This window comes from Mustela nivalis (assembly GCF_964662115.1).
Source record: "Mustela nivalis genome assembly, chromosome: 18".
NCBI classification, from domain to species: Eukaryota; Metazoa; Chordata; class Mammalia; order Carnivora; family Mustelidae; genus Mustela; species Mustela nivalis.
Window position 1 is genome coordinate 9,466,436 of NC_139037.1, and position 27,611 is coordinate 9,494,046.

Genomic DNA, 27,611 nt, shown 5'->3' on the forward strand with positions numbered 1-27,611 from the left:
CTTAGGAGAGAGCGAGCTTGGGAGCCGAGTTCTGGCTTTAGCACCTTGGTCTCTACGCTCTTGTCCACGTCACTCACCCCTCTCCGTGTCCTCGCCACGGCATGGAAGTGGCAGTTCCTTACAGTCCTCAGGGCTGCTATGAGTCTAGACGAGCCCAGGCCTGCAAAACGCCCAGGACCGTGCCTGGTTCCGTGTCAATGTGAAACTGGCTCCGCCGTCGTTCCTTGGTCCCTCACCCGGGGGGCTCCGCAGGCAGCTGCTCACTTGGAGTTTACTGAGTGACTAAGCAGAGCGTGGCCCTTTCCTGGCAGCACCAGGAAAGCCCCAAACAAGCTCACAGATCAGAGTCTAGAGGGCTGGAGAACCAGAATCTGAACACAAGCATGTGTTTCTCACTGGGGCTGCTTAGAGCTTCTGTTCCAGAAAGCGGCGCCCACAGATGCCTTTGGAAGGGAGTAAAAGCAAAAGGAAGAAGCAATGGTAAAACCACTGTTGGCGTCACAGTGGTGGCAGACCAGGGGGTGGCCAGCCCTGGGAGGGGGAATTATAAGAGACAGCAAGGCAGGGCCACACCCAACCCATCCCTGCCCAGATAGGGACAGAGCTGACTTCTACAGGGTGCTAGAACAAGCCCCACAGCCTGGTCCCACACCATCTGTGACATTTTCATGACAGCCCCATAGGGGAAGTACTGCTGTTATCCGCATTTCACAGATGAAGAAGAGAAGCCTAGAGAAGTGAACTCAGGTGGCTTTCTCAAGGCCTCACATCTATCACCCATGGAAGGAGGACTTGGCCTGATTCTGGAGCCTGTTCTTTTAACCCTCATATAAACATTGATCTCTTCAAACCCTTTACAGTTCACAAAACATTTTCCCATCCTGAGTACATCCGACTCACCATCTGTTGTGTGTTGAATTCAGGCCCTCGTTGAAAATTCGTATGTTGAAGTCAGCATGTGACTATTTGGAAAGAGGGTCTCTGCAGATGTAATTAGTTAAGATGTGGTCACCCTGGAGTAGGGGGAGGCTTATTCCAATGACTGTCGTCCTTACAAGAAGGGGAGATTTGGAGACAGACACACAGCACCCCATGTGAGCACAAAGGCAGTCATGGGGTGATGTGTCTATGAGCCAAGGAACCCCAAAGATGCCACGAAGGGACCAGCCCCACCGACACTTTGATCTGGGACTTCTGACCTCCAGAACTATGAGACTAATACATTTCTGTTGTCTTAAGCCATTCAGCCTGTGGTCCTTGGCTGTGGCAGCCCATTTTCAATGGAGGAAAGGGATGCCCAGGGTGGAGAGCGCCTTCCGCAGGTGGCAGGGGAAGCAAAATCCACAGCGTGTCCACCTGCCAGGGCCCTTCTCCGTACATTCTCCGACATAAGCATGTGCTCTAGTGTTCCGACGACCCGGTCTGCCGCAGAGTTCTCTTCCTTCTCTGCTGCTAGCGAGTAGGTCAGAATCTGCGATTAACACATCCAGTACAGACACCTCGGAAAATATTTGCAAATGGTCCTTCTGGTGTCACCTTGCAAATGAGACCTATAAAGTGATTGCTCCATAGATTTGGAAAGCAAACAGAAGCAACCAGGCATTTCTAGCCTTGGAAGCAGCAGAATTTTGTCTAGGTCTTTTAAAAACACTCAAGAGCAGCCTGCATTGACTCCGTGCCTGGCTCACAAGAAACTCCAGTTTTGTGATGTATGTTCAGCCGAACGATAGACATGAAGGCAAAAGCGATCATTTTCTTCATCGCAGAAATGTACTCGTTGCTCAGCTCCCAGGAGGAGTGCTTAGCTGTGAATAACCCTAATCCGGCACCACGCCGTGGTCTCTGGTGGATACAAAATTGTCTGGTTAGAGCCTGGATGCTTAGATGCTGCACCGGGCTGATGGACACAGCTGCCTGGATTGGTATCTTGCCTGAGAGCCCCTGGCCCCAAAGATCTCAACCTGGCGGCGTGGAGGGGGATACATCTGCATTGCCCTGCAGGACTAATAGCTAGCAAGCACTTAATAGCCCTCAGGCATGAGATCATTTAAGTCCGCCAACTAGAAACTGCTGGAACATACCATTATTTTCTTCATTTATCTTCCCCCCCACCCTTTCATCCATTTTTCACAGGTAACTGTCCATGAACATGTTGATGGCAGCAACAAGCCCAGGGGTTCCTCTTTTGGGGTTGGGGGACATGGCAGAACTGGGGAATGTTGGGGATCCTGTTGCAGGAGAGCCAATGCCATCCCTGAATCTTGAAAGGGGAGCAGGACTTTCACAGGACAGGGGTGAGAGAAGGGCATACTAGGCAGAAATAACCGAGAACAGCACGAAGACGGGCAGGGGGCCACAGAGACCCGGGTTCTTGAAGAACCGCAACGGTCCCAGTCGGCCAGAGTGAGGATGGCACAGCTGGCCCGTGGTGGGCGCCTGTGCCTGCTCCACTCCCTCCCCCTGTTCTCACGCTCGGCCTCCTGGCCTCCCCATCACGTCCCGCTCAGCCACATGCACCTTTTCCCAGGGTTTGGATGTGCCAGCCTCCTCCTCTCTCTCTCTCTCTCCCGCTTCCGGACCTGGGCCCAGGCTGTAGGATACGCCTCGGTCTCCCTTCTCTTCCTGTGGGTTTTATGTCCTACTTACGTAACCATCTGGCTGTTCATTTCTGCCACCCTGGCTGCTCCCTCAATGTGGACCCACATCTTCCCACTACAAGTTCGTTTTCAGAGCCCAACTCTCTATTTGCTGAATGGATGAGGTCTTAATTCCCAATTGCTGCTGTAACAACTGCCCCCTCCCCCGCCCAAACTCAGTAGCTTAACACAATACAAATTTATTATCTTACAGTTGTGCAGGTCAGAAGCCTGAAATGGGTCTCTGCATTAAAGTCAAGGTGTGTGCGGGATTGGTTCCTGCAGGATTGGTTCCAGGATTGGTGGTGGTGGCGGCCCCACCCTTGATGGATGAGCCCGCCAGAGCTGTGTCTCAGTTGGCTCATCTGTTGGGCAGCTCAGAGCAGGGTGGAGGGCAGGTGCCTGGCACGGCCTGCGGACAGGGTGGTGCTGGGATGTTTGAGCTGCAGAAAACCCACGTGACCCGGGCCTGCGGGGAGACCGTGTGTGGAAATTGGGAACGTGTGTGTGCGTGTGGGGCATGAGTGACTGTGCTGAACTGAAAAATCTAGGATTCTCCTTGAGAGAAAGGGGGACGTGCAGCAAAGGAAGAATGAAGCTTAGGGACATGAAGCAAACTAGCCGTCACTCCTGGGGACTCAGTTTCCTTATCTGGAAACTAGGGGAAGGGGCCAGGATCCACGGATGGTTTCACAAGGCCATGCAGGGAGGATGCTGGAAGGACTGAGGCCGGGGGTCTGGACTGGCCACGCTGGACCTCCGCCCATCTCCCCTTGTCCCGACTCTACACAGCCCTTCTCTCCCCCCTCCCAACGATGTAACAGGCTTACTGAGATATGATTTGCCTGTCGTACCGCAAAATGAATTATAGTGCATATAATGTATATAATGCAATGGGTTCAGTATAGTCAGCGATGGGCAACCACCTGTCATTTTAGACCATTTTCATCCCTCCAAACAGAAGCACCATACCTCTTAGTGGTCCTTTTCATTCTCCCCCAGACCCCCCAGCACTAGGCAACCACTAGTCCACTTTCTAAACAGCCCCGCCCTGGAGCCTGCTCCTCCTGACTGTTTTCGGGGCTTTTGTTCTGCTCAATGGGAGGCTTATGCTGGCTGTCAGCCTGCCTTACCCACGCATTCCCTTCCTGACCCTCTGCATCCAGGCTTCTGCCCTCATCATCTTACCAAGAGGGCTTTCTGTAGGGTCAACATGACCCAGGGCCAAATCCAAAGGCTTTTCCTCTATGTACTTCCCGACTTGTCAGCAGCAGCCGACACGAATGACCTGTCAGATGGCCAGGCCATAGTGGTCCCTGTGCCACTGCCCTGTCTGTGGATGCCTCCTCTTTTGCCTGCTGCTTGAAAGCTGGGGGATGCTGGGGTTCCGGCCTTAGCCCTCTTCCCTCGGCCGCAGAGAAGTGGCGCGGACTCAAGAACCGATCTGTCTTGGTGCGACTGCCAGCGTGGCCACGCACCAGCTGTGTGACCTGGGGCACTTTCGTCACGAACCCATGATCTCGTTTGTGCCATGGTGACAGTAACAGTACCCTCACTCGAGGTTACTGTGGGGATGCAGTGAGTTAATCAACAGAAAGTGCTCAGCACACAGAGACAAGCCATGCCATGTGTTCGCTAATGTGATTATTTTGCTTATTCCTTTGTTCATTGAGTTTATTCATTGTCATTTTTTTCATGAACTTTTCTGCATCAGACTTCCCCAGGCTTCAGATTTTCATTAAATTCAATATCAGCAGGAGCTTGGGGGCAAGTGTAGCTTCCTGAAAGCCTGCCATTGTGACCTGGAGGATGGGAAGAATGGCGGCTGGGTGTTAGGGCTGTTGGGTGGTCCACATGGTTTGATACGTGCAGAACACTTGGAACAGTGCCCGACGCACAGTGAATCTTCTGGGACTGGCGGCAGTAGCAGCAGCAGTAGTAATGGTAGCAGCCAGTATCCTCCTCTCTCATCTCCGTGTGGCTGGGGGTTTGACTTGTGGACATCTCCACCTGCATGTTCAACCATCACCCTCAAACCAAACTTACAACCAAGCTCTTGAGATTTTTTTGCGGTAGCATCTACCACGGCTGAGTAAAATGGTATTTGCCAGCACCCCACTCCCGGTCTCCCAAGTTACAAGACGACTGGTCGTCTCTGACTCCTGCTTCTCTTTTATTTCCAATTTTCATTCTTTCCAATGACTCCAACTCGCTCAGTCTCTCCCATTCCACTGCCCCCGCTTCTGTCTGGGGCTCACTACCCATGCCTCAAAATCTGCAGTGACCTCCTGGCCACGCCATATGCCCTCAGTGTGTCCTCCAAACTAATGTACCCATGATGCAACACACATTGCCTGCTTTGGGGTGATGTCTTTAAAATACCCTCCCTACCCCCAACCATGCCTCAGAAGAAGCTTCTGAATCTTTAAAGAGGGTCCATGCCAGTCAGTTGCCATCTGCCATAATTAAGTGGGACTTTCCATGGTTTCTCTTTGAGTTGCCTCCTTAGCTTGACTTTGGACAACTGTGTCCGATGCCTGGCTTCATCTTCTGTTAACTTCCCAGTCTGGTGTTGGAGTCGAAAGCTGCCATTTTTTTAAGTTGTTTTTTTTTTTTTGACAGAGAAAGAGATCACAAGTAGGCAGAGAGGCAGGCATAGGGGGGAGGGGGAAGCAAGCTCTCCGCTGAGCAGAGAGCCTGACTCGGGGCTTGACCCCAAGACCCTGAGATCATGACCTGAGCATGAAGGCAGAGGCTTAACCCATTGAGCCACCCAGGTGCCCCAAAGCTGCCATTTCTTTGCACTGACAATCACACCGCCCACCTGGCCTTGTCTCTTGGGTAATTGCACTATCTCTCTCCAGTTTCAACATTAATCTGTCTCTTAGCAAGTCACCCTCTTGCTGAGAACAGGTAAATGTCCCTATCAAGCTCAGCATTGTATTATTTTTTCTTCCTTGATTCTTTTAGGCAGACCTGTCTCTGTACAGGTTTTGTGATGGCATAAGATGAAAGGCACACATGTAATTAAACCCCAACTCTTCACATGAAGGGAAAAATGCAGGGGAACTACAATGAGGGTCACTTAAATAAGTGACTGCATTTGGATAGTTAGCTTCACGACAGTCGAGGCAAAGAGAGATATACAAGGAAGAGCATAATTAACATAATTTGCTAAAAGGTAATCATGCCAGATTGCTGGGGTGGCAGATTTTCTCCTACTTTCAAACAGAAGGATGACATCATTTCCTAGATCAGCTCCAGCAGGATTTCGGCAATAACAGGCATGTTCTTCTATCTCTGCATGGTCTAATATGGTAACTACCAGCCACATGTGACTATTGACTACTTAAAATGTGCCTAGGACCCCTAAGGAATGACTGTCTAATTTGACTTAATTAATTTACATTTAAATAGCTACCTGTGGCTAGTGGTACCATATCAGAGAGTGCAAACCTAGACAATTACCATAAACAATCTTGTAAAATGCTACAGACAATGCCTTTAATAAAAAAGGATTTTAAAACTGCCAAAGATCTCCGTGCAACCCTGTATGAGTTTGCTGGGGCCACCATAACAAAATGCCATAGATTGTGGAGTCCCAAACAACAGAGCTGTATTTTCTCACCATTCTGGAGGTTGGGTGTCCCAGGTGAGTGCCAGCAAGGGTTGGTTATATTCTGGGGCCTCTCTCCTGCCCCTGCAGATGGCTGTCTTCTCACTGTGTCCTGACACGGTCTCTCTGTGTGTCCATCCTTGGTGTCTGTCTGTCTGTCCTAATCTCCTCCTCTTAGAAGGACAGCAGTCAGACCGGATGGGGGCCCACCCCCAAGGCCTCATTTTAACCAAATTAATTCTCTAAAGGCCCTGTCTCTAAATACAATTCCACTCGAAGTCCTGAGGGCCAGGGCTTCCACATAGGAATTGGAGGGGGTACGCAGGTCAGCTCGTCAGAGTCCTCCCCGTGCTATGAAACAGCCAGTGGGCAAAGGCGTTGGTAATCAGAGCTATATAGTCACAGGTGTATCACACTAGCATCACACTTAGAACCAGGACAGACTTCCGGAAACTGAAAGAATCAGATGGTGCCATGTTCCTTAGGCCACACTCTCAGAGAGCAGTCACCTCCCCTAGAACGTCAACTCCTACTTCTCTGCTTGGCGGCGAAGGCTGTCAATGTGACTCCATTGACCAGACATACTTCCTCTCCTCCTTCGCCAGCCACCTCTGCTCCGTGTTTTGCTCAGACCTCTCAACCCCACTTACCCCACACTCCTGCTTCTGAGATTTTGTCACTGTCCCCCCAGCTTGGAGTGCCCTGTTTCGTAACCCCAACGTCATCCAGAGAATTTGTATCCTTCTGATCTCAACCAAGTCCCACCTCGTTCTTGGAGCCTCTTGTGAGCACTTATTCTTAATTAACATCATTCCCTCTCATTTTCAAATCCAATTGCCCTTGAAAACAGTACCCCATGACCAACACCTTGGTGTTGTCTCAGAAACTAAACCATAAACTTAAGGGTCGGGGGACCCTAAAATAGTACTAGCACATAATAGGTCTCAGTAATGTCACTGCTGCTTGGTTGACAAATATGTCTCATTCCTTTCCCACCTCTGAACTGTTTGGAAAGATGAGCTTTTTTCTCACTTAATGTACAGCTGCACATTTAATATCTGGAGGCAGACCTGAAGCTGGCGCATATCTCTGCTTCATGTATTAAATTTACAATAAAGTCAAAGACAGATGGCTAAAAAGAAACACTAAATCGTTTCTGAAATTATTAAATCTTCTAGTCTGCAGGCTCAGAGAGCCCAAGAAAATCTTCTTTTAATCCCTATGGGTTTCATATTCCATCGATGAAGTTCCAGAGCTGGCCTGAAAAGCAATTTTATGAAATCATTTACCAGAGGGGCGGGGGAGAGCGTCACAGTCATCCCTCTGAGGTTCGCCAGTAATAAGCACGCTCTATTCTCCTTGAGCCCAGAAGAGTCGCGTGGGCTTGATAAATAACTTGAGTTTGGCCCAACTGCAGCTCTAAACAGATGTCTGTAAATATTGTGGAAAAGAACCCCCAGAAAGTTGGTGGGTGTTCCTGATGAGTGGCTGTGGACGTTTTTGTTGGCAAACAGGCAACGGCTGTCTGTCTCCCCTTTGTGGATGACTAGCTTGCCATAGGAACATGTGATTGCTTTGTTTTCCTAGTGACAATCTTAACCAATATGGCTTCTTTTAAAGCAGTGTTTCTCACCTAGTGGAGGTTTTGCCCCTCCACTCATCCCACTCAGGAGACCTTCAACCATGTCTAGTGGTATCTTTTATTGTCATGGCTGGCAGTGGGGGGCGCTACTGGTATCTAGTGGGCAGAGACCAGAGATGCTGCTAAAAATCCTACAAAGCATAGGGCAGCCCCCACCCCCAGCCAAGGATGGCTTGGCCAAAATGCCAATTGAGCCCAAGTTGTCTTAAAGTAGTAACACCTTGTCTTAGTATGTCTTGTTCATTGACTCATTTATTCATTCATTCAATGCATAGTTATTGTTGAACCTACACAATACCGACGTAGTCCTGTTTCCGTGTATTGCTGGGTTCATCAGTTCACTCATGAAATGCCTGTTTGTTGAGCATCGACTCTGTGCCAGTCACTGGGGTCTTGAACGGCACAGTCCGGGTCTTTCTCTGCAGTTTACTTTCTTGTGGAAGGGAGACAAGCGTCTCAACAAACCAACAGATGACCAAGATCATTTCAATCATTGAATACAATGGAGATCGTTGAACAGAGTAAAACGAACCCCCTGGGTGGGTGGCTGTGTAAGAAGCCCCTTTCAGGAGGGGCTTGGGGAAGGGCCTCTCTGTGTAGGTCACGTGGAAGCTGAGGTATGAATGGGTGGAAGGAAGCGGCTCTGAAATCTGGAGGAGTGTTCAAAGTACCTCCGTTCCCGAAGGCTTAGGTAGTTTCGGGACCAGGGACGCACAGGCCACTGAAACTCAGATAGAGGAGGCGAGGTGGGCAGCGAGATGACGACGAGAGGGGCAGGAGTTACGACCAGACAAGGCTGTCCAGTCCAGGAAAGAGTTCAGACTGCGCATCAGGTGCAGGGGGACGTCACGTGGGGATTTTAAGTGGGGTGGACACGGTCTGGGTTAGGGAGAGACAAGTCCACTTGGGCTGCTGGTGGAGAATGGGAGGTAGAAGGGAGGGGTCAGTCAGGAGCTCACTGCAGGAGGGAGGCCAGCTCGGGCCACAGAGCCCTGAGTGGAAAGGAGCGCGAGTAGGTGAATTGGGGAAGTATTTGGGATAAAGTCCCCCGACTTGCCTGGATAGGATCTATTACTCAGTCCACCGCAGCTTGGCCTAAGCTTCCCATCTCTGGTCAGTGTGGGTCCTGAGAGCCTCGCTCTGCTTCCTCGGCCGAGCCTGTCCTGACTTAACTCCCACATGCACGGGGCTCCTCTGTCCCCCACTGCCTTAAGTGAGCAGACCCTCCCTAATGAGAGCTGAGCTCAGCTTAGTGCCCCCTCCCATTCCTAAATCGGTCAAGAGCTTCCTTGAATATCAGACTTCTGCAGCTGCAGCCTAGCCCCCAGCCTCACCATTTTTGCTTCTTCCCTGGTGGATCATACCCTTAGGGTGCCAATGTGGCACCTTCTGACCATGACCCGTCAGCAGCCTCCCACGGGGCTTAGGCTACAATCTGGATTTCTATCTGGTCCCTGCTCACCAAGTCAGACACTCCTTTATTTTTTCTTTTCCTTAACCATTTTTTAAATTTAAAATCAATTTATTAGCATTCTATATTATTAGTTTCCAGAATTCTGTGGAATTCTGTAGAATTCTGTGATTTATCAGTTTCATACAATACCCAGTGTTCATTACTTCAAGTGCCCTCCTACATGCCCATCACCCTGTTACCCCGTCCCCCTATCTCTCCCCCCCCCCCAGCAACGCCCAGTTTGTTCCCTGTAGTGAAGAGTCTCCTGTGGTTTGCCTCCCTCTCTGTTTTCCTCGTATTTTATTTTTCCTTCCTTTCCCCTAGGCTCATGCGTTTTGTTTCTTAAATTTCACATAAGAGTGAAATCATACGATATTTGCTTTTGACTTATTTCACTTCGCATAATACCATCTATTTCCATGGCACGTCATTGCACATGGCAAGATTTCATTCTTTCTGATGGCTGAGTAATGCTCCTGTGCATGTGTGCGCGTGTGCGCGTGCGTGTGTGTGTGGCTAGATAGACCGATACACAGATATACACCACATCTCCTTTATCCATTCATCCAGGCCTTTTCTGTAGTTTAGCGACATTGCTTCTATAAACAGTGGGGTGCAGGTACCCTTTGAATCGCTATGTATCCTTTGGATAAAGAGCATTCCCACATTCGCTCATACCAACCTGTGGAAAGGGGCCACATAACCGATCCCTCTAATCCTTGTCCTTTTACTTTTGAGGGTCTCTCTGCCTTGCAGGCACTTTCTTTATAGCTTTCAGCCTCTTTCATGTCCCAGCGCCAATGACCCCTAACCTTTCTTGTGTGAAGTCATTCTACAGAAGGCAGTTTCGATGGGAGCGATACCAGCCTCACAGGGGTGAAAACTGGTTCTTGGAGGATGAAAAAAAAATCTTACTCTTTTACTCTGTAAAGCAGATACACATGCAGGACGTAACCAGAAGGATAGTCTGCTAGAGGAAAGGTAGGTAGCTGAATTGTTAACGAGAGAGATAGTATACCCATGGTATTAAAATATCATAGAGGGGCTTCATCTGGAAGAGAAGTCTAAAAAGTCTCCTGCGGGGGCAGGTAACAAGGAGAAAGAAGTTGAAAACCACTGGTCTGTAGAAACTGTCTCTCCACTCCACTTACTTGCCAACATACACCCTAATTTAATTCCTTTCAGAAACTTAGGACAATTGGCAAATACCCTGCTGATTTCTGTTCACTGCCCAGAATCTTCTGCACCTCCCCCATCCCTCCAAATGTAAGCTCTGTGAATCCCACGTATCTGGGCTGTCGTCCACTGTGTCTCGAGCATCTGCACAGTGCTGGGCACATAGTAATCATCCAGTATCTATTGTGACCAAGCAATGATTTCAGTTATGAGAATAAGGACCCAGTGGGTGAACTGGACCCCTCCTCCAGGGGTCAACTCTCACTTAAATGCTTCCCTTTTGAACACGGAGTTTAAGCCTTCTTCATTGTCCCATAGTCAAGTTCATCTCCTAGCCCTTGTCTTGACTGCCCCCAGTTTTCTCTCCTCTCTGATCACTGAGAACCAGCAGCCATGCAGTCAGCCCTTCCTTAGGCCACTGAGACACCACCGTGAATACTGCACAGATGTCTGACTCGGTGAATTAAAAACATTTCCACGAAAAGTATAACAGTAGGCCAACCATCTTGGAAATTACACAGCAGAAGGATGCATGATTATCTGATTTAACAAGAAACTGAATCATAGTGACCATCTGCAAAAGAAAAAAAGACTGGAAGGACACAAGCCAAAATGTTGGCAGTGTTATCTCTGGAATGTGCCCTTGGAGTTCATTTTCTCCTTACGCTTCTGTTCTTAATTTAGGACTTTCCTACAATAAGCCTCTATTTCCTTCAGCAGAAGAAACCAGGGTTTTGGTGGCTGGTTTTTGAAAAAACCACTCATGATACTGCAGAGTGAGCGGCAAATACAGGTGTACCTCTGGTCCAGCCACCCAAGGCCAGATCTACTTGATTACATGGGGACCCCCGCAAAGCTTTTTCTAGGGCAATTTCTGTGCTTAGGGGAGCCATGGGATTTTGGCCAACACAGTTCATTAGGCAAACGGCACCAGCTCTATTGCAGGACAGTACCTGCTATCTGTTCCACAGAACATTATGTTCGTTAGCTTTCCCAAGGATGTCTGTGACTCCCCAAAGCATAAAAGATTTCTTGCATTGTGAGGCACTCACCCATGCAAAATACAAAAACCAAACAAACACAGAACACATTCCCACATATTTTAAGGTATTTCTGAGGGAGCTTCATGGCTCCCTGAAGCCAATGGCCCGACCGAGGAAGATTACTCAGTGAAATGTCTCTTTAAACCTGGGCTATACCTTTTTATTTTCCAAGACTGGCTCCCCAAATGTCCGGAACTTCCTTGACCCTGGAGGCTCTTCTAGACCCTGCCTCCTCCTAACATGTCCCACCTGCCCCAATGCAACCAGTTCATGCTTCAGTGTCCCGAAACGTTACGTGACGGAGTCTTGATCTTTTTCATGATCAAGGAACACTTCCAATCTGAGAACTTTTGGCAGATCCATTAACAAACACACTCCATCCATTACTAGACCCAATAATTTGTGCATAATTACAGTGCCCACTGGGACAGCTAACAGCGTCTCATCTCGCAGGGTGTCCCAGCCCCTGAGTCTAGTACACAAAACATTTTGGCTCTGAGCCACTGTCTGCGCCCACCTTGATGTCAGCCACCCACAAGGGGATCATACAAATGATGCTACAGCCATAGTCTTGCCCTCTGAGAAGCCAGGAGTTCGTCCACACCCGTGAAAACTTGGTGGCCTGGGAATGTCTCCTAGTACAAGTGGTACATTGAGGCACATGATTTGAGAATCACTAGGGAACGTAGAGAATTTCTTCCCTCCGAAGCCCAATGCTATAGGACAGTGACTCTTCAGACCCTCATTTAAAGCAAACAAACCCGGAGAATAATCTCTGAATAAAATACTGTGCATCTTCCCAAACCTCCCTGGGCTCAGCAGAGATTATTTGCCGGGAAACAATGTCATTCTTACCTCCTCCAGGGCCCAAAGGGAGTCTACCACGGGCTTGATCTTCTTCTGGTTGTAGAGCCCAATGAGTTTGTCCACCACTCCTCGAATGAGGCCCGCGCGGCCCTGTTTGAAGAGCAGGTTCAAAAGGGAAAACCCCGCGATGACTTTGTTCTCTTCGTAGAGCTTGATGGGGTTCACCTTCTCGACCTGCCACCACTGGAAGGAGAGAAGGTGCCCATTACAGGGAGCCAACGGCAGCCACGTTCACTGTATTGTCAGGTAGAGAACAGGGCTGCAGCAGGGCAGGGCCCAGGGGACCCGGTGGGGTGGGGGTTGAGGGGTTCCTTGTTGGGGTATTTTTTCCAAACAGCCATGCAGCCAGGCAGCCCTGGGAGTGCAGAGTGAGGCTTCTGCGCCAAGCATGAGGTCTGGGTGGGAGAGAGAGACAAACGTCCTGAGAATAGCTATCAGGCCACATGTTGTTGGAACCCTGAGGCCCAGGTTTAGAATTGCCCACTCTGGAGATGAATCCTGGGACTACTTGTGCTCCATGTTCCTCTCTGTGCTTCATAGCTCTCAGCTGCAGACTGTGCTAGAGTGCTTCCTCCCAGGCTTCTGGAAGAGTTTAGCTTATGAATAGTAGGGAAGGAGCGGGGTGGTAGGGAAGTCTACCAAGTGTGGTGGGGACTCAGTGGGATGGTGACCCAGCCACAAGAGCAGCTTTCTTAGGCGGAATGATGGTGCAGCTGGAGAGGTGGGTAGGAATCTAGCAGAGGAAGAGTGATACAGGCAGAAGGCACAGCGCGGTGGAGCCATAGTGTTGGGACAAAGCCAGCAGTTCTCATCGGAAGGACAGTTGGCAAAGTCTGGGAGTGTTTTTGCTGTGGTGACTGGAAGGGAGAGGAATCTACTGGCATCCAATGGGTAGAAGCCAGGGATGCTGGTAAACATCCCACAGTACAAAGAGATATACAAAGAGACATCCAGACCCAAAACGCCGATGGCACTAGAATCTTGACGGGATGCGCACAGGTGGCAAGTGTGGCTCTCTCCCTTCGAGCCTCTCATCCCCCACTTCAGACATGAAAGTAAGTGAATAATCCAGAAATGGTTATCCAGATGCTTTGTTCTGATTTAACTGCGTCTCCTTTGGTGCTGGTTAGAATTTAGAATGCCAACTTCCAGTTTCTAAAGGCTCTAGGAGAAGTGGTGAATCGTTTAAATCAGAAGGCAGAGTGGAACGTGATGGGCACATAGGAACATTCACAGTGTTTACATTATTGGGGTGTTTATTTACATCCCGCCTCTTTCCTGAATTGTGGGAGCTCCCAAAAGCTCGCCAAAGATTTTGATATGTACTTTTTGAAATGGGAAAATCATACTGTTAGGAAAATAAGTGTGAGAAAGACAAGTCAAAAGCAGGAATTAGGTTCATGCACGAAATTCTTTATAATGTACGTCCCCTGAAGGCCTGGGGGCCAGCTCTAGGAGAGACATGTATTTGGCCATGGGCTGGCTTCCCACAAAAACAAAGCAGAGAAATGATTAATGACTCATTTCATGGTGCATCTGCATTGTCTCAGGGAATGTCTGTGAAATAAACGCTTGTAAAATCTGCAATCCCTGCAGCTATGGTTAAGTTCCAGAGCCACACACCTAGTTTTGAATTTCAGTTCTGCCACTTAGTAGCTGGGCAACTTTAGGCAAGTCATCTAACTTCTGTGTGCTAAGTTTCCCTACTGCACCTCACAGGGTCATCATGAGGAATAATGTGTTAATATATAGAAAGTTCTTGAAACGGTGTCTGACCTGGAGTAGGTTTTCTATACATATAAAATATTTGTTATCTTTGATTTAGTGAGTACGAGCTCTGAACTTGGTGTCAGATTGCTCTCTAGGTGTTAGCCACTGTTAATCATTGCTATAGTCTGAAGAGTGAGTACAAGTTCCATAAGAGTTTTAAGGTGGAACATAATTAGGATATCCGAGAGAGAAATTCTTGTATAGTTCCAAGTATGGCCTTGTTTTCTGGGCCTTTCTCCAATACATAAAAGAAAATTCCTTTCTAGAATCTTCTAGAACAAAGTCATCAATTCCACTCCTCAGCATGTCCTGTCTTCATCTTACTTCTCACTGACCGACTAATAGCAGACCAGGCCTCCACAAGGAAATAGTCTTCGTTCTCGCCCTCCAGCTATACAGCACTCTTGTAATCAGCACCCCTTCTTTAGGCCGGAGAATCTCAGCCTCCATCCTGGCCGTGTTTTCATGCATGCCTTCACTGAACCTGGGCACACTGCAATTATTTCATTAACACCGTGTGTTCTGATTATGCGTTTAAGGGAGAAAGGGAAAACACTTCTTACAATTGCATGTAATTTGGGATCACTTTGGTTCCCCACAGCAGGCTGTCAGCATCACGTTAATTACAGCCACAGCAACAAAACAGCTGCGAGTGGCACAAAGCCTATCTTCAGGGGACTAGCTCCAGACAGAATCCTTCCTCACACTCAGTTCTTGCTCCCTTACAGATTCTGTCATTGCAGCGATCCTTGACCTGAATGCTGAAGTTCAAAGGCAAAGGCAGGCCCTTCAATTCTAATGTCTCAGGGCAGGAAGGACGAATCATTCCACAATCACTGGTGTTTGGGGGGGTGAAGCCTTGGGCAGCCAGTGTTGGCACTTAGGGGGCACATGAATACCCTGTAGTGCCATACTTAGAATGATTTCTGTGGCTCTCCCTGGGCACCCTATTCAAAATGCCTCCACCCAATCCTGCATCCTGTTTTGAATCCCTGTCCGAGTTCTTATGTCCATTTACAATGATCATCTTATTAATATGTTTCATCTATTTCCGTTTGTCTTCCTCATTAGAATGTGAGAGTCACAAGGGGCTGATACGTGCCCACGTCACTCACTGCAATGCCCTGGGGTCTCGCACACATGGCAGGTGCTCAGAAGACACTCACGAAGTGAGTGAATCAATCAGTGACACACTGGCTGCTTAGGAGGCTTGAGGAGAGGAGACGAGACGAGACGAGGCGAGAAGAAAGCAAGCCCTCCTGAGAAGCAGCAGTTCCCTGTTGGGGGGCGGGGGTAAAAACTGAAGTTCAAGCCCTAATTAGCTTAGTTCTAGCAAGTATTGTTCTAGCGTGGGAATACAGATCCGAGTAGGTTGGAATGCCCAGGGATGTGGTTTCTCAGTCTCAAAGTAACCGCTATGTTCAGAGCATGATTATTTAAGCTAGTGGTTCTCAGATTTGCCTGTGTCTAAAAATCACCCTGGGGGCTTCGCTCAAATCGCGGGATCCCATTCGTGTCTCCAATTCAGTAGAATGGAGATACAGAGAAATCTTAAGTACCCCCCAGAGACCTGGGCAGAAACCAGTAAAATGCATTAATGCCAAGTTTATTTTTGACCAATGATTAAAAACACAGAAACTTAAGCAATCTCTGCTGAAATCAAAACAAAGCTTTTCTGAGTTTCTCAGATGCTCCCACCTCTCTGCTTCATTTAGACGAAGCAGCCAAAGTGAACACAGTCTTTCTGATGTGTAGTGAGCAGGGTGGGAACATAGGCTTTCCTGAAAATGAATGATGCAGATGAAGGACAAACAAGGTTTAAGTTATTAGGTCAATGTCTTTAGACATTGAAGAATATAAGAAGCATAGAGGAGCTCACAACGTGCAAATCGCCATACAACCACAGTACATTTGACACATACAGATACTCACTGACTTTGCAAAGCTAAAGAAGCTCTTGGTCTCTCCAGTCACCATGTTGGATGAACCTGCAAATGAAGGATTCCCAAATCAAGCTATTGCTAGTGAAAAGCAACATCTCTTGCTACACATGGAAGAATGACAGTTGTTTGGTCCAGAACTGTCAAGAGCTTGAAAACAACTTTAATTCAGCCTTGGAAGAATGAGGGAAATGGAGGGAGTAGGTGGCATCAAGTTGACCTGATTTTGGCCAGCTGTCACTGGATCAAAGAGAATTTGGTTCTATTCTTCAAGACTGGGAAATGGAGTCCTATGTGAGCCTAACTAGTGGTTTGAATTTGATTCCTTAACAAGTGAAAGCCTTGGGGCTCTGGGCTGGTCTGGGCACTTAAGTAGCAGGGAGAGATGGGACTGAGCTCGAAGTTAGATGGGTGGGAAAATGGGGGTACAGAAGAGCAGGTGAGAGTGAATATAGGTTCAGAAGCCAAAGAAATGGTGTGATCAACATATTAGCTCCAAAGAAATTTGAGCAGAGAGGACAAAACCACTTGAGACAAATGGTGTGAGAAACAGAGCTTAGCTAAAGGGAACAAACAATATTCAGAGGGAAGATGGGAGATGGCGTTAGGAAGATTTCCTAAGGTGCTCTTACAGAGAGAAAAGACCGCTTTGTGTGGTTCTTGGGGATGCGTAGGGGATGAAGGTCTTAGTAGATCAGATGCCATATTGGTGCTTTTTCAACGACTTTCTTCCCTTGTCTCCAAAGGCTGGGAATAAGTCCTTCTCAGAGAACCATTATTTAATGAAAAAGCAGTGTATATTTGAAACTTCATTATTTGGTCTCAGTAAACTAGTAACCAGTCAGTTAATTACTGATCTGCTTTTATGGGGTGACTACCACCAAGCATCACGGTACCAGGCTTTGGTTACTTAGTAATCAATGTAATCAGTTAGATCCTTGCGAGATGGTAAAATTGTATTCTGCCAAGTGATGTCCTAGAACTGGGGCAAAATTAGAACTGGGGAATAAGTAAGAAAGAGTAAATTGTCCATCAACATTTGACACACACCTTAGTTATAGCCAATATCCCCATATTGTGCATTGACTCTCATAGCTTCTATTATCAATAATCGTAATAATTGAAGAATTATGCATCCACTTGCAAAGACTTTCAGCTATGTGGCCACTATTGAAAATACCAGAACACTCCAGCAATGGGAAGCTTATTCCCTCTTTTTCTGTCATAATCATGACCAAAAGATGCTTAAATATTTATACCTCTCAAATATCTCTTTTATAGGCTTCTCAATGACTAGCAGGGAAATGAGTATTTTTTCTGAGTAAGAAAGAGCTAAGGCTCAATTTTCTATTGGACCTATGGAGGGCAGAATTACCAGAAATCTCAAACACGGGATAACCCCAGTATCCTTTGGCTTTGGAATATGATATCTGGTTTCAGAAAGGCTTTTGTTTGACTTTGTAGAGACTAAAGACTTTGTGGAGACTAATGCTTAAATTAGTTTACAATCATTTAACAGAAGAGAGGGAGAAGAGAAGGAGGCGGTTCTGGGGATCTCATTCTGCTGGAGAAAAATCTCCTAGATATCATTCATAAGTCCCCTCAACCTCAAGAGCATCTCCGGGGCTGCAGAAGCAGAGGTGTGTCCCAACCCTTCAGGGCGTCTTTGTGATCAGGACATACAGGAGTGGTTTAGAATAGGAAGGAGTCATCCTTTGCAACTTCATCTCCAAAAGGGAAGACTCTCCCTTAAAACCCCCATATCCTAGCTACCCTTCCCATTCTACTGTGGGTCCTTCATTCCTTCATTTTTTGAATTTCCTTTGAAGCCATTAGTATTTCCTGTGCCACCTGTGCCACCTTCTGTGCATCAAGCTAATGAATACACTGGCTTGGCCTGCCTTTACAAACCCTTTTGGAATGAGAAATACTCCAATATTTCTATATTCCAATATAGTAGGGCAATAGGCACATATGTTACTTTTATAATTGAAAGTAACTAGCGGCAATAGCAGTATTATATAAAACATTTAAAAATGAAGCCCTCCTGGAGCACCTGGGTGGCTCATTGAGCATCCAACTCTGCGTTTTGGTTGAGATCATGATCTCATGGCTTGTGAGATCCAGCCCCGAGATGGGCTGTACTCTCAGTGGGGAATCTGCCTGAGGATTCTCTCCCTCTTCCCTTAACCCCCCAAATAGGTAAATCTTCAAAAAAAAAAAAAATTAAGCCCTCCCAATCTCATTACCCCATCACATCAACACATTTCATTCATCAGAACTTTTTTAAGTATGTCACACACTTTTGTAAGCATGCATGCCGTGCTTCCTGTTGCAGACCACGTCCCCTCTTCTCTTCAGCACTTACCATATAAAATATAGGTTCCCAGTGGTTTGAGAAGGCTGAGACCTTTTCCAGTGTTATCCCCACAGAGGCAATCCAAAACAATGTCCACTCCTTCAGCAGAGATTCTAAATGGTGTGAAGACAAAGCAAGATACTGTCACCTGTTAGGGACCAAACTTCTGATGGCTCCTCCTTCCTGTGTCATGTTGTTTACTCCTAGAATCAGCAAGAACAAGAGCTCTGGGAGTAGCCATAAATAGGCCAGGAGGCCAGGAGGCCTAATTTTACCTTTTCCCACCCAAGAACTTCACAGAGCTGGAGGTAGGTACAAGTCTGGCTGGTGGCTTATTTCAGGAGCCAGCCTGAGTTAGGAAAGTGAGCATGGACATAATGCTCATTGAATTCATACATTTGAATTTGTACCTAGCCACCTCAAGTAATTTCTCTGAGTCTTAGCTTTCTCCTTCATAAAGTGAACCAAGCACATTTCTTTGTGCTGGGGATGAAAGAGGGTGTCAGCCTATTGCCAGCCATGCAAGTCACTCCAAAGTCAGTTACTCAACAATTCCTGTCTATGGAGCTTGGGTTATGGACTAGGCTCTGTCCAAGGTTCTGGAAACAGAAAGGGGAACAAAACCAACATGTTCTGTCTTCATGGGGTTTCCAGTCTAGCAGGGACTAGCTTTTCTCCCCTTCTCCCTCTCTCCTCAGTCAGTCACATTAATTTAACTCACAAACTTGTATTCATTCAATCTCAAGGTTCAATCTAAAATGGAATCACTGAGGAAGAGGGTTAAATAGACAGGTTCTCAAGGTGCCTGGTTGGTTCAGTTGGTTAAGCAGCTAACTCTTGATTTTGGTTCAGGTCATGATGTCAGGGTCCTGAGGTCAAGTCCCACATTGGGCTCCATGCTCAGCAGGAAGTTTGCTCGAAAATCCTCTCTCTCCCTTTCTCTCTGCCCCTCCTCCCACCCTCTTTCTCTTTCTCTCTCTCTCAAATAAATAAATCTTGGAAAAAATAAAAAAGTAGAGAGGGTCTTCCTATAGCAGTAGAAGGTTCCAGAGTAGAGAGAATCCATATTTATACTGTGTTAAGCAGACAAAACATTTTTTGATCCCTTCCTCCATGAATTTGTTTGTACATTCACTGATTCCCTCACTGATTCATGCATTTAACAAACAGCTACTGGGCTTCCACTGTTAGAAGATATAATGTGGGAGGGAGCTGTAAGCAGGAAGGCTCTGGGGATTGTAGGGAAGCTATTTATGCCCCCAGGGCTCCCAGTTATGGCTAGAACTTGCTCTGCTCAGACAAGAATGGCATCTCTTCAGATTCATGAGTTTGCAGGATTATCTTGTCTTAGCACACAGTTCAGTATTTCTACCTCCACCCTCATCCCCAAACTGAGTTCATAGTTCATGTCAACAGCTAGATCCTGTTTTCATAAGTAGAAAATTGCATGTGTATCTCTAGGGTTCAGACACTAAGTCAACTGCCCCATGCCCCAGGACAGCTGAGTTGTGACTTTCAAAAAGCTGAGTCATGATGTTTGAAAGCCTTCAGGTCAAGTCCAAACTCTAGTCGTTACAAAGACACATCAAAAATTATCAGCTTAGCTTTTGCCTCATAGAATGCTTATTTATAAAGGTATATCTGTTCAAGTCCCACCTATAAATTCAGAACCAGGGAATTAGGCCAGTGGATCTAAAACTTAAGCATCAGAATCTCCCTGGTGGTGGGGGAAGCTCATTACAAACAGGCCAACAGGTAGTTTGCTCTCCTTCGCCTCTTCTTGTAGCTTCTGATTAGGTTGGTTTGGGCCCCAAAGATGTGCATTTCTAACAGGTTCTCAGGAGATATTGATGCTGCTGATTCTGGCTTCACACTTTGGTCTAAGCCAGCTACTCAGGAGCCAAACTGGCATTTTTTTTTTTTTTTATTAACAGTTAATTGGTTCATTCAATATTTGGGCCTGGCACTGCACTAGGCACTCGAGGTATAGTGGTGAGCCCAAACAGATTTGACTTCTCCCCTTTTAGAATTCCTGTTAGGTAGATATTCACCTATAATTACACAAATAAAAATTAAATTGAAATTGAATGGTATCTAGTGCCATGAGACCATGTCAATCTGGAGTTTGCCCAATTGGGTCTTCCAGAGAAGGCATCCCTGGGAAAATGCAGAGTGAAGTTACCTAGGTAAAGAGTGGCCAGAATAATGTTCCAGGTTGGGGAACAGCATATGCAAAGGTCCTGTGGTGGGAGGAAGCCAGTGAGCAGGAAGGCTAGGAAGCATCCAGTTTGGCTGGAGTAAAGAAAATGTAAAAAGATGAGGCCTCAGAGTCAGGTGGGATTTGGAACACAGACTCTGTTGGTGGGCTCTAGATCGGTGCCACACACCTGGTGATCAGGTCTCCACCTTGCATCATGGGCTGGGTAGCTACGTTACTGTCTTCCTCACTCCTACCAAGTGTGTTCACTCCTATGGGAAGTAGGACCCTGCTCTATTCTATTACCAGCCCTCCTGGGCCACCTTCTTCCCTGTGAATGCCATTTCCCCAGGACCTCTTTCCTTTGCTGCAAGACGCCCACCTGTGTTCAGGAGCAGCCTCCCAAATGCTGGGCTGTTCACACCTTTTGGGGTACCCCTGAGGGACCTGCCCAGCCCCAAGTGCTCATTTCCTGCCTGATGTTCCTCACATTTATATTCTGTGAATGCACATTTTCTCCCACAGTCTGCCAGTTAATTAGCTGCCGCTTCTAGACCTGTTGCTCTGTCCTCTGGTTCTGCAGAAAGGCAGGGCAGCCCACATTAAGCTACTGCCCACTTCCTCGTCCTCACTTGCCACTAACTGCTCACGGCATTCTGACCTTGTAGCGATTCCTAAAACATTCCTGCCTCAGGGCCTCTGCATATGCTATCATCTCTGCCAGAATAGCCTTTCCCCAGTCTCCTTCGAGCTGGCTCCTTACTAATCCTCCCACCGAGAGTGGGAATCCCAGATGATCTCTAGCTCCCTTTGCGCTTTAACATCTGTCCTAAAGACACTTCTCATTTGCCTTGGGCTGTAATTATTCTAGTTTATTTGTCTCTTCCACCAAAATGTACGCCCCATGAGACAGGGACCATGTTTGTGCTGTTGTATCCTCAGTCCTCCTGATCCTGCAGGACACAGTGTTAGTTCTCAACAAATATTGATTGACTGTATGAAAAGATGATTAAATAAATGATGAATGGAATGAATGCAGGACAACGAGGAGAACATTTGGGGTGGTATTTCCCCATTTTTATATGTGTGCCTCCTTCAAAGGAAACTCACATTTTCTGAGCTCTGCTGTATGCCGGGCATTTCAGAATTAATCTTCATGACAAGTCTGAGACAGGCACTTTAACTCCACTTGTTTGAGGAGGAAATGGAGGTTCTCAGACGCAGCGCCTTGCCCAAGCTTGTGTAACTGATACACCCTACATTCAAACCTCAGTCCAGTTTCACTCCTGAGCAGCAGCCTTGCCACCTTTCTGAATATAAGATTTAATAAGCATTCTAATCAGTCTAACTATGGAAGCATTGTTTTAGCAATTATTCTTTGAAGAATTCTGGTTTAAATGTTGTCTTTAAAAATAAATATAGGTATATCCAGAGTTAGACCACGTTACTCCAAACAGACAGGCCAGGAGTCTTCTATTTTCAAGCTGCTTTTTTCAGTCCTAGATGATAGGAGAGGTCCAAGGTCAGGGTCCTACACATCTGTCCTAAGTTTTCCGCCACTGGACAACCACTCACTAGTGCTTACTTCATGCTGGACAGTGTGTGTGTGCAGAGCTGCGGGGGCACACAGATGGGGGCTCAGGTTCCTCCCTGCTATGAGGGAGCTCGTGGATACTAGGGAAGACAGACTAAATGGACAGCCCAGGCAGTCACCACAGCTCCAGTAGAGCCAGTTAGGACAACGGAAAATCTTTCTGTTGGGAGATGAACAAGAATTGACTGGGTGTTGAAGGAAGGGCATTGTGCAAACGTTGTGACAGGTTGACCCAGGACAAGCAGCACCAAATAGGCCCAAGGAAGAGGCTTTGGGGCATCAACCATGATAATGAGAGACTCTGTGTGCGCACCGTCTCCTTCCAGAAGGACCTACGTGTGTCTGCCACAATGGACAAGTAACATGGAGTAGTGGGCAGGCATGGGGTTGGCATAAGGGCAGTATAGCTCTGGGCTTAGGAATATGAATTTCATCTCAGTATTAAGCATCCTCTTAGCCTCTTAGTGTCTTGGTGTCCCCATCTGTGGAAGGGAATGAAGCCTGCCCCAGGCTTCTCTGTGAAGCTTAGTTTGACTGAAGCACATGGAACATAGGGCCTGGCTCATGGAGCTTTTTTATTATTTTTTTCAGGGTGGGCCAACTTAAAGAGAATTCTTTTAGTCAGGGAAAAGAGTATAAAGAAAAGATGGCAAAACCTCAACAACCCAACCATGAACCCAAGTAAATGTCAGTGTGGGTGGAAGCACCAACACAGAAACCATTAGAGCAGACGCTTGATCCGCTTGACCGTCCTAGGAGAGCATGTCCCCCTGTCAAGAGCGCTTACACCATGTGCCAGGCACAGTGCTGAGCACTTCCTAAGTTGTGTCTCATCGAGGACGTCCCAACCCCGTAACTCAGGGACCATCATTATCCCCACTTAATGGTTAAGGAAGCTTAGACTCCATGCGGTCAGGCAGCATACCCTAGGCCCTACCACAAGGAATGAGGAGACTTGCTCCTCCACATCTAGAAACCAAGTGAGGGCCCCAGCAGCAGGGCAGAGTTTCATAGGTGGGCGGTGGCCAGCCCTGGGGACCACCACTGCCACCACAAGGCACATAGGCTCCCAGTAGGGGCTGACCAATCTGCTTGATTTCCACCATCTCAGTTGCTTCACCTGTGAAGTGAGGAGCTTTCCCCTTGCAGGATTGTCCCGGGGGCACACACAGTGGTGCAGTCATACGGGTCAGCGGAGGGAGCGGACGCCAGCAGAGCCTTGCTTGCACCCGCTCCCCTTGCTGGCATTTGCTCCCCACCTCCCACAGCCTACTGAGATGTTTCCCATCCTCAGATTCCCTGCTGGGGGCTGCCCACTTTGGTGTGCCTTCTCTCTCTCTCTCTTTCTCGGTCTTTCTCTCCTCTTAACATTTGAAGTCCTTACAGTGAGATGCACACAGTCAAAGCTTCTAATTCTTCCACTTGGTTTTGAGCATAGACAGACAAGGGGCAAGGGACATAAAGGTGAGGTCTCTATTACAACTGTGCCCCGCCCCCCCCCCCATTCTCTTTACAATGCCAGGCTGAAGGCTGAGATCGTGTTCAAAAGAAGCTCACCAACTGACTGGCTGACAAAAAAATCTGCATCTTGAGAAATTTGATGTTATTATTTTTCCGCTCTGTATCAACACAGAACACTGTAGCAGACAAGATCCATGCTCAGAAACCAAAGAGAAATCACTCTCCATTGCACTCTTGTTGCATATTAGTGGTTAGGGTTTTTTTTTTTTCTTTCCCCACTTGCTCTTCATTTTTTGTCTTCATGTGCCAAGAATTTATACAAAGCTGTGATCACAGTGTAGCTGGAATCTGGCATTCTGCTTTTTTTCCACTCCATGTGCTACCATGGGTATTTTTTCATTTTGTGACAGAATCTTCATAATTATCTTTTTTTAGGGGCTCCATAATACTCAAGAGTGTGGGTGTAGCATAACGCACTGAACCGTTTCTGAGCTGTTGCTAATGGAGGCCGGTTCTGAAATCTCAGCCTCACAATGAGTGCTGTAGTTAACTCTCCTTGTTGGTCTGTGTCGAGCACCGGCCCTGAGGCAGATGCAGTGCTGGGCTCGGCGACAGGCACCAAGTACCTCTTGCTTGTATCTTCTTCTGGATTCTTTCCTGAGGGTAGGGTTGGTGGAACGGAGGGCATGAACCCATCTGTGACTTCCTAGTCATTTTTACTGGAATCCTAGGGTCTCTGCTTAAACACACAAGGAATCAGTAGAAGTCTCATTTGAGAGAAGCTGGTGGTTAAGCAGGTCTCAGATGCTGTCACTTTCTGCTGGTCTGACATCAGCATGAATCACTGACTTGGGGGCTAGAAAGGCAGCCGGTTGAGGACAGTGAAGGGATGAGGGGTGGAAAATTCTCCAGGGAAAACGGGGAAGGCAGGAGCTCTCTGGTTATGTACTGTCATTCATTCATTCATTGATGATGTCCTTACTTTATTTGAGAGAGAGAGAGAGCATGAGCAGGGGGAGAAACAGAGGGAGAGGGAAAAACAGGCTCCCCACCGAGCAGAGAGCCTGATGCCAGGACCCTGGGATCATGACCTGAGCCACCCAGGCACACCTCACTGTCACCTCTGACGCTCATTGCCCATTGCCTCCCACACCCTCCTCCCTCTAGCTGTCCAGGTCTCCTTTCAGACTCTTGAATTTACCAAGTCGTTCCTGACCCCCCAGGCCTTAGCACATGCTGTTCCACCTCTTCAGAAATGCTGTTCCTTTGGCCAGTTTCTCACCCTTTAATGCTCAGCCCAAATATCATTTCTTGACAGACTCTATGTCTGATCTCCCTGTCGGCATATGCTCACCGGCACATTGCATTTCTCCACTAGAGCATATACCAAAAGTACAAAATCGGTCAGTTTTTAAAATGCTGTTTTTTGTTCCTCTTCCCCAACTAGACTCAAAGCTCCATGAAGACAGTGACTCTCAAGGTGTTCTTTTGTTTGTTTTTGTTTGTTTGTTTTTGCCAGATCTTCTGCCCTAGCACAGAAGGCACCTGGTACGAAGTGGGTCAGGGGATGCACGAGGAAAGGATGCTTGCAAAATTATCATTTAAGGGATTAAGGGCAAAGCCTGCTGGAGGGCCAATGGCAGTTAATTTTCCAGACCACAGCTCGAGAGATGCAAGTTCAAGAAGGAAGAGCTACCCGAGGTTTAGGAAAGTCGGCAGAGGTCTATCCCGGAAGTCTTTAAAATATGCCTGCCATGTCTAGAAACGTGCTGAACTTCTGACGTCTAGTTTGGAAGGTCTTTTCTCACTGGAAATATCAGGAAAACCTTAAACTCTGTGCAAATCTCTACCTTTAAAATTTAAAAACAAATCTGAAAATCCAGACCATCAGAAGACTTTCTTAAAAAAAACTCCCCAAATTTCACCTACTCTGGTCTAATTCTATCCCCTTGGGCAACCAGATCTCCCATCCTCTAAGTCCTTCCATTTGGGGAAAGTTGTTTCTTTATTATGATGCAAGACAGACAAATGAATTTCTTTGTATCATACAATTTAGTGCCAGGACATGAAGAGATCAAAACCACAGCCTCGAGACATGTCTGAATCCCGTTAGGAGCTGGGGGAAGCCAAGCCCGAGCCTCAGCCTCCCCCACTTCTGAGCAGCGACAGGGGATGTGACACACAAATCATCTCAAGGCAGCTGGGTTTTCCACCTGATTCTCCGTGTTGTCAGGCACGGGGCCGTAGTTAACAGCTTCCAGACCACAGATGGAGCATGGGTCAGGTTAGAAACCCACGTTCCCCACCGTGGGTCTGCCTGATCTCCCTGCCTGCGACCTCCCCCTCCCAGTCCTTCTCTGCACACCACCAGCGACTCTTCAAAACTCAAATCTGGTTGTGTCACCGCTTTGCTCCTTCCGCGGCTCTCAGTCACACCCAGGTCCGAGGTCATATTTCCTTTGTCTTGTATGTGAATGAAGGAGAAATAAACCTCTCTGTGTTAAGGTCATGTCATAGCCACTATCATAATTTAGCTTGGCAGCTTACTCACCTGCACTGTTCCTCAGTTTTAGCCTCTCCCAGATGGGGTGTGTGTGTGTGTGGTCATAACAGGGTTGCTGAGGATTAAATGAGCTCATACCCATGAAACATTCAGCACAGAGCTAGTAACAGTAGGCCCTGATATATGTTTACTCTGATTGTTGTTACTATTATCATCACCTGCCCTCCTCTGAACGAGTGCTACTGTTCTTTAAGAAAGAGAGAGGAGCAAGGACCAACCTGGTACTCCCTAGGACGAACACCTTACCTTTTCACTTCCTGCACATAGTCTGCATTCCTGTCAAAGAGGTGAGTCACAGAGTCTTTGATTGCTTCATGCTTGAAGGTAGAAGCTGTTCCAAAGACAGTCACATTGGGGATAGTGGAACACAGCTGAGCCACAGCTTGGCCCTGGAAGTGAAATGCAATAGACAGGTCACACAGGAGAGTTACCATCTAACAGCCCGTCTTGCTGGATTAGAGCAGGGTTTCTCAACCTGGACCACTGACATTTTGTAGGCTGGATCAGTGTTTGTCGTGGGGGCTCAAGTGAGCATTGTGAGACGTTTAGCAGCAACTCTAACCTCTGACATGCTAGGTGCAAGTAGCGTACCTCAGTTTGTCTGCAGATGTTTCAGAATGTCCCCTGGGGGACAGTGTCTCCCTTGGTTGATAACTACAGCAAAACCCCAACACCAAGACTTAACAACCATTATTTTACCACACTGAATCTCAGGTTCCTCATCTAATTAACAATAGTGGTACATACTCCATAGGATCTTAGGGAGATGTCTTAGCCAGGATCTCCCAGAAGCAGACCCTGTGGCAGGGATTCGAGAGTCAGTACTTGATTTGGAGTATGACCACAGGAAATACCGGGGTATCGAGACACAAATAGAAGGCAGCCAGTAAAGGGTGTGCTATCGAGTCAGCACCCACCCTGGGTAAATGGAACTCCGTCCCTCTGAGGCATTCCCTGAGCAGATATAGAATATACCTCGGAGTTATCCCCAAACACAAGGTGAACAGACTGGACTATTTATTCCCGAAATTTCCATCTGCCATCAGTCAGGAGTTGCTCCTGCGGCAGTAACTCCCAGGTACGTCTGGCTTGTTCTCACAAACCAAGCACGCTCCCACAGCTAGACAGAAGCCCGAAGCACACGACCTGTAGCAGTGTCGCATGCAGAGAAGCTACAGTGACAGCATCCAATCCGGGGCACATTAAACAAGACCATGCATAATAACACAGGTCAAACGCTGGCCCAAAACACGACACTTAATATAAGTTACTCAATAAATCTTAATCCTCTGGT

General features: G+C 47.4%; 1 protein-coding gene across 1 annotated transcript in view; it reads right to left on the reverse strand.

Moving 5' to 3' along the window:
* Positions 1-27,611, reverse strand: part of VAT1L (vesicle amine transport 1 like) — a 135,208-nt gene that overhangs the window by 49,829 nt on the left and 57,768 nt on the right. The window contains exons 4-7 of the mRNA XM_082712103.1: positions 26,564-26,706; positions 18,512-18,615; positions 16,136-16,191; positions 12,422-12,616 (exon numbers count right to left, since the gene is read on the reverse strand). Of these exons, the coding sequence (XP_082568229.1) occupies positions 12,422-12,616; positions 16,136-16,191; positions 18,512-18,615; positions 26,564-26,706 (498 nt within the window). The remainder of the gene's footprint in view (positions 1-12,421; positions 12,617-16,135; positions 16,192-18,511; positions 18,616-26,563; positions 26,707-27,611) is intronic.